General features: G+C 22.7%; 1 protein-coding gene across 1 annotated transcript; it reads left to right on the forward strand.

Annotated features, from left to right (window-relative positions):
• Positions 1-3,770: 3,770 nt before the first annotated feature.
• On the forward strand, positions 3,771-6,894 carry LOAG_10545 (hypothetical protein; the record flags this gene model as incomplete). The annotated part of the gene is made up of 6 exons (XM_003146069.1): positions 3,771-3,926; positions 4,138-4,209; positions 5,116-5,205; positions 5,558-5,655; positions 6,504-6,635; positions 6,792-6,894. 6 exons carry the CDS (start codon positions 3,771-3,773, stop codon positions 6,892-6,894), a joined length of 651 nt encoding a protein of 216 aa, XP_003146117.1.
• Between the last annotated feature and the right edge of the window lie 1,492 nt (positions 6,895-8,386).

An 8,386-nucleotide genomic window follows, 5' to 3' on the forward strand; every position in this document is an offset into this window, starting at 1 on the left:
ACTAGAAAATATGCGTTTTCTCTTTTCTTTCTTGAAAATATGCGTTTTCTCTTTTCTCTTTTTTTTTTTTTTTCATTTAACAAACTATTTTTAAATTAGCTGCTCATTAGCATAGTTTTATGCTACAAACATGCCGAAGTCCTTTTTTTTTTTTATAATTATTAACTAACATTTGCCTAATAATGTTAATTTTTGCATAAAGAATTACATCATCATCATCGTCATCATCATTATGTTTGGTCGATTTTGTAATATAAATTTTATTTTAATAAAATTTACGATAATTTATTAAGTGGTTGTTGTTTTTTTTATCTGTCATCCAAAAATTTTTTTTTTTTTTTTTGCCAACTAAGCTAATAGTTGTAAGCTGTATCCGATCAAGCGTTTCCACAGCAACGCATGGCTAAGTATAACTAGTTTAATTATTCAATGAAAATATTCTACACTATCATGTATCAATCATATGATCATATCTTTTTTTTTTTTTTCCCCGGCAAATAGCAATAAATGTTTGTAGAAATTTTTTTTGTTTCTTTGTAAAAATAACAAAGAATTAATGAAAATTTTTAATTTACCTTAAAATTTAAAATTACTTTTTTTTTTTCAAAATTACAGCAATGATAACATAGATAAAAGATAATGTTAAAATTCAGAAATTTTTTTAAAAAGGATAAAAAAAGAGGAAAAAAAAAAGGAAACAATATATGATAATGATAAGGATGATAATCAAAAATAATATACAACGATTACATTTATCATTAGCATCGTCCATATGGTATTAACTCAAACAATACCATATAATAAAAAAAATAAACGAATAACATTTGATAATTTCAAACTAAAAATTAAAATTTAAATTTAGTAAATTGGCAAATGTTAATTTTTTTGAGAGAAAAATTATTATTTTTGTTAGTTAAAAGAATTGTTATTGTCGAAAAATTCTCAAAAATCATTCATTTTTTGCGACAGATTCATTAAAATTATTTTGAAATTAAAATTTAATTGGAATTTTTTAATCGTTGAATATTTGATTTTTTGAAAAATTCATATAGCAATGAGTAATCTGAATATTTTTTGAATTGTTTTTTTATGATGAAAATTTTTTGAAATATTTCCTTGTTAATTGTTTTTTTTTTTTTCTTGAAAGTTGCTTAAAGCGCTATTTGATTTTTTTTTTTTATTTTTGTTTTCCTATCTTTTTCAATCAATTTCAATTATTATCTTCATATAATATATTGGACTATTTTTAACTTCTAATCCTTATCATATGCTATTCTATCCTATCTTATTAATATCTATAAAATATTAATCATCCGAATTATCAGTTTTCTTTGCTAAATATAATAGTTTACTTTGGCATATACTGGATCCGAAATTTTTTCTCTCAAAAATTCTCTCATCCTTACTTAAATGCATATAATATGATATTCTTCACTTAATTGCAACGACAAGATGCTCATAATTATTTGTCACATTGTAATAGCATTTAAAGTTACTAATTGTAAAATAAAGCCAAATTTTTTATTCTTGAAGAAAAAAAAACAGCAAACATTATTTATTCGGAAATATTGAAATAATTTAAAAAAAAAAAAAAGAAAAAAAATAAATCAATCAGAAAAATAAAACAATTAAAAATAAATGAAATAATCAATCAAAAAATTTAAAATAACTTTAAACATTTTTGTAAAAGTTTTAAAATTTGAGCCTAATTAAAGGTCAAAAAAATGGTTAATTTAATTATATTGATTAAATTAATTATGGCAATTAATAACAATCTTTTAACTTACATTGAGTTAAAAAAAAAAAAATCAGAAATGATTAAACTTATATGCATTGATTAAATTAATTGTGAAAATTAATGGTAATCTATTTGGGATTTAAAAAAAAAAATCAAAAATTGTTTAATTTAAGTATATTGATTTAATTGATTATGAAAATTAATGATAATCCAGTTGGGAAATTTCATTCTTTTATCCTTTAACACTTGTGTGAAATTGGTTGCATAAGTTATTAATCTTTATAAATACTACGAAAAAGTTATGACGCAATCAATTTTAAGCTAATTATGGTAAACATTAGTCTCAAATTTATAAACAAAGTTATAAATACCTTTTTAAATGTTTTCCACAAATAGTCTAAAAATATCTTTTCCATATATATATATATATATATACCTAAACAAATGGAAATATAACATTGTTACAGAAATTAAGATTATTCCCGCGATATCTTGATTACTCATATATTTACTTCTATCCTTACTTATTTACTTATTTTATTCATTTTAACTTATTTATCTTATTCACTTGCCTTATATCTCTGTTTACATTGTTCACATACTCTTTTTTCTTCGTCTATTTACATTGTTCACACTCCTTCAACTCTTTCATTTTTCTTTTCTTTTTTTTTTTTTTCTTATTTTTAAATTCATTTTCTTGTTCATATAAGGAAAAAAAAACAAAAAAAAAAAACTAATTAACAATTAGTATTTAACAAATTTAGAATATTTGTTTATAAAAATGCCAGCAAAAAAAATACCATTTAATTTAATCAGTTTGTTAATTTGATGATTTAATCGGTTTGTTAATTTGATAATTTAATCAGTTTGTTAATTTGATGATTTAATCGGTTTGTTAATTTGATGATTAATTAATTAATTGATCAAATTGAAAATTTTTTCTTTCAAAAAAATACAATCAATATTTATTATTAATTTCTGAAGTTAATTTATATTACAAAATTTATTACCCTGCTAGTACTAAAACATAATTTATCAAGTTTGCATATGATGTTTTCATTATTGTATTTTTCCCGAAGAAATGTCACATTGGTACCTTCCGTATGTTTTTCAAGTAAGCATGATTGTTTATTTTTCAAAATATCAATTTTACATAAAATTTCATTAATTTAAATCTCGAAATATGCATTTAAAACTTTACTAAATGCGTGATATCTTTTAAGCTGTCGTACATATTTTTTCCATTTATTGAAATTAATTTTTGCAGTTTAAATAAAAAATTTTATAGTATATAGGCGAAAGAAGTGAAGAATGAAGATTAAAATAGTAATTAATTATTGAGTCTTCCATGTAGGTGAAAAAAAAAAAGGCAATAAAGTGGGCTATTAAAAGTTTCGGCAAATATAGCATAATTTTATTATTGTGAATTAATGATTTGAAACAAAATTACAATATAATTTACTTCGTCATACTAATTAAAATCGTTTCAAGAAAATAACTTATGATTGTCGTTTGACAGTTTCATTTGTATTTCTTCATCGTCATATCATTTTTGTTTAATTGTCAAGTGAACTTATTGTCCATCATAAAGTTACGGTACTAATTTTAATTCATTATAATAACCACGGTAATGTAACTACTGTATTATTTGATACAGTAGAACGACACAGGTAAAGATAATTAAAGCAAAAATAATAGGTTAATAAATTTAAGCATAAATATAAATAGATGATAGAAAAAAAAAAACAAAACAAAACAAAAAAAACAAACAAATAAAAGGAAAAATCTCAGATCGGGAGGTTAAGGAGCAACACAACAATATATTTTGATAAGCATTCTCGAAATTGATTAACTTATTTAGCAGTTAAGATTTTAGCTAAAGGTTAATTAGCATACACCAAATTAATTAGTCAAATTATTTATCCATATTTGTGTCACCATTCTGATAATGACGAATGTCAATGACGTGTACGTATTTTACGTATTCCACTTACCAACTGATTCAGCTATGTATTTTAGTTAAAAAAAAAAAATGTATTCCTCAAGTATCAGTGAAGGATTAAGAAATATTGATAAGAATGATATAAATTTATTGCGACAATCATGGTCGGTTATAAATCGAAATCTTGAAAAAACTGGTGTCAATATCTTTAAAATGATATTTAATCAATGTCCTGAAGCGAAATATGTATGAATTTTTTAATTTTCATTTAAAATTTATAATTAAGTTTAAAAATCAACTTTATTACAATTTTATATATTGGAAAGGAAAAAAAAATCACTGATTAATTTGATTGATCGAATTCGTAAATGAATGATTTAATTAAGTGATATGATTCAATCTAGGTTTTTTTAAACTTTTTTTTTTCTTTTTTATAGATTAACTCATTCTTTTTCAGCTTTTTCCATTCACGGATACTTCAAAAAAAGATAGTGATTTCATCAGATTTCATTCCTTACGATTTATGCAGGTAAAAAGTAAAAAACTTTTCATGTTTTATATTCTTTTGTAGCACAATTGACAGTATTCCTTTTTTAAGCACAATTGACAGTATTCTTTTTAAGCATTATTAACAGTACTCTTTTTAAGCATTATTGACAGTATTCTTTTTAAGTGCAATTAACAGTGTTCTTTTTAAGTATTATTAACAGTATTCTTTTTTAAACGCAATTGACAATATATTTTTTAAGCGCAATTGACACTATTTTTTTTAAGCGTTATTTTAAGCGACAGTATTCCTTTTTTAAAGCAAAAGTATTCTTTTTCAAGTGCAATTGATAGTATTCCTTTTTTGAGTGCAATTGACAGTATTCCTTTTTTAACCGTATTTGACAGTATTCTTTTTTAATTACAATTGATAGCTATTCTTTTTTTTTTTTGGCCCAAAATACTCTTAAATTCTGAACAATGAAAGGATAGGAATGAAATGAAATTTAGCAAGAATAATAGCAAATAATTTTCTATGCAAATAAAACAGAATTAAAATTAATATAATTCTATATTACTAATATTTAGTAAATTTTTGCTATAATAACCTTTTACTATTCAAATTAATAAATGTCACTCTATTTTTATTGTATATGCAAATTATGAAAGTAATTGCGCAGGTTATAAAAAATGAGGAATGATTATTATTCAATAAATTGAAGGATGAAAAAATAAAATAAAATTGCTAAATTGAATTGCAAAATTTATTTAATTAATAATTCTATCAAAATTTAACTTGCCATTTGTTTACTTATTAATTTAGATTGGAATTGTAATTGCAGGTGGAAAAATTTAGCGGCATTAATTTATTGATGCATCGATTTATTTAAGTAAACAATTCCTTTTTGCGAATTAATTTAATTTCATTCATTACTTTATAAAATTTTAGGCAATAGAAAGTATTATTAATTCCATAGAGAATTTAAATGAAATCGATCCATTGTTAACTAATCTTGGTCATGTGCACGGCAAATTAAAGGTAATTAATGTGAAGTATCGTTTTTTTTTTTTTTTTTAGATTCATAAGGGTAATAGTGATATTTTTTGATATTATTTGAATCAAATTTAATTTAGAAAAATTTTTACATTTAATTATTTATTCGATTAGTAATCTTCTTATTATGATAATATTGCTTCCTTAACTTTTTGGCTAGTTTTTTTTTTTTAATACTCAGTTGCTTGAATTTAAAAATTGAAATTTAAAGAGCAAAATGGAATTGAAATGATTAGGGATGGAAAACGAAAAAAGGATGTAGGAAATTAGGAAAATTTTAACAAAGTAAGGAAGAAATGAGAAATAAATTTCAAACTATTTTCAATAAATTATTCAGGAAAGACTGGATTTCAAACCGGAATACTGGAGCGTTTTCCGTGAATGCACATTGTATCATTTTAGACGAGGTTTGGAAAAAAATAATGTCATTGGCAAGTTGGTTCTTTCCTGAGTTTTTTTTTTTTGTCTCATTAATTTATCATTTAATTCATTCGTCAATTTATCATTCAATATATCGATTTATTAATTTGATACACAATTTTTTTTTTTTTGTTAGTTTCATTTAAGATTGATAAAGCTTTCATTTCTCCTATGCAAATATATCATAAAATTTGCTTAATAATGGCCAAGTTGTTTTCCTTTTTGCTAGCTTATATTAGCCAATTGAAAGATTATTGTTTGCTTAGATTCCTTGCTTTTGGCTAATTAAAATATTGTCTTGCCTTGCTGAATTTTTCGTCCTATTTTAATAGCATTGCCAACAATCTGAAATCATGATAAATTTGATATGAAGATTAAATTTTATGAAAATTTAAACCGATTTTAAACCATACTGTTTCATTATCAAAATTAATTAGCAAAATTAATTAGTGAATTAATCCGTATGATTTAATTACTAATCGAAATTAATTAGTGGTTAGTAGTTGAATCATACTGTTTCATTATCAAAAATTAATTTGGTATCATTGGCTTTTAACGTTGAAATTTTCGAAGTAATTATATCACTTGGAATTTTTTGATCTTTATTTATTCCATTGGCGCTTGTATAATATATCTGAGAGAAGTAAATTTGTCAGATATCATTATTAAAAAAAACAAAAAAAAAAATCGGTTACAATTAATTTCAAAGTGACAAATTCATATCAATTTAATGTTAAAATTGAAAATTATCAAATATCAAATATTTATTAAACTGGAAATTGTCAAATATCAAATAATCAATGTTTAAATTGAAAATTAACAATTTTATTCATCCCATTAAAATGAATAATTCCTTTTTATAGAACTCGAAAACTTTTTGGCATGCTAGATTCAACACATTCCAATGTTGATTATTTGATTACCTTATGGGGTATGCTCTTAGATCATATGATCGAAGCGATGACAACATCTTTTCGAGCTGATGTTCGAACAAGGTTCAATTGTCATTTCCTTTTTTTTTCTTTTGGTAAATGATCAAAGAACGATTGAAAATTTTTCAAGAATTTCGAATTAAACAAAAAAAAAAAAAAGAAAGAAAGAAAAATAGCGAATTAAATGTATGAATGAAATAAATTTGAATAATTTTTAAGGGAACTTAATAAGAACAGGTGGGTGCAATATGAGGATGAACAAAATAGCAATTATTTCGAAGAAAAGAAAGCAACGATGAAAATGCAACGAACTAAACAGTAATTTACATATTTATTAATTAGGCAATTAATTGGATAGAAATGAAATTATTTAATCTCACAAAAATTTGAATAAGGTATGGCAAAAGAAAAAAAAATGAGAAAAAATTTTTTTAATTTTAAATCCTATTTTTACAACGAAATTTTTTAAAGTCTTCGTTTTTTTTTTTTTTNTTTTTTTTGCATTCATTCATAAATAAATATTACAAAACATTTTTTGGCATAATTTTTGGAAATTTCACATAAAACATTTCCGTTAGTACTTGCAAAAATTTGCAAGATTAGGAAAATTAATTACGAATATTAATTACAAAATTCATTTAATTAATTTTTTTCTCTTTTTTTAAGAACGAAAGCAAATGAGGAACAGAATAAACAAAAGAGGTCTTGTTGTGGATTTCAATGCTTTCAATTTCAGCAACGATGCAATGATCAGTAATCATGCATAATTTTTTCAAACAAATAAATTAATTAATTTTGGATTATTTCAACTTAATAAAATTAAAATTAAAATTAATTTTATGAAAATTATTTTATTAATCACTAATAAAACTAGTATAACATTTAATTACATTTAATTCCAAAATTTGTTGAAAATCAAAATCTTTTATTTAACATTCGTTGTTTGTTAAGCAATCAATCAATTAATCAATTATTAAGTTAGCTAATTTTCTAATTATTCGATCAAGCATCATTGTCAATGAATATCATTTGTCTATGGGAACAGACAGGTTTTCTTCCATTCTTGATATTTGTTGATGTCTGTCTTTTTGTTCAAATATTGTCAATTTAAATGGAGGTGACAATTTTTTAAAGTGACATCATTTAACCGAGGTGACAGTTTTTAAAGTTTTTAATTACAATTTGACTAAATTAATTCACATATTCATACCAAAAATTTGTGAATTTTAGCAACTATAAAAAAAAAAAAGAAGTATATCATATAATACGATGAATGACGTCGTTTCGCAACCAAAGTTAATAGATGACGTCGAAATATTTGATTATTTCAGTACTTATACGATACAAAATGACATATGCATCTGTCACCATGTTTTCGCAACCAATTTATTCTTCTCATTTATAAATAAATTACCAAAGTAATATTATGCAACCGATATTTACATACGAAATGGATGAATGTTAAATAAAATGAGATCAAATGATATAATGTTTAAAATTATTAAATTATAATTTATAGTAAGAGAATATATAGCAAGCATATTTATAACAAGCAGTAATTTATAGCTAATCATATATTAACCATAAAAATAGGAAATAAATGATATGTTTAATTGCATTTACATCAAATATATTAACTTTTTGTTTTTCGAACTCTTTCTTAACTTCTTAAAAGGGATACAATTAATATAACTTTGACAAAAATATTCTAAAATGTTAAAAAAAACTCCAATATAAAGTGTAAATATGTATGTGTGCATGTGCATGTTGTATGTGTGTGTGTGTACGTGTGTGTGTGTGTATGTGTAGTATGT

Source organism: Loa loa (assembly GCF_000183805.2).
Source record: "Loa loa unplaced genomic scaffold supercont3.219, whole genome shotgun sequence".
Taxonomy (NCBI): Eukaryota; Metazoa; Nematoda; class Chromadorea; order Rhabditida; family Onchocercidae; genus Loa; species Loa loa.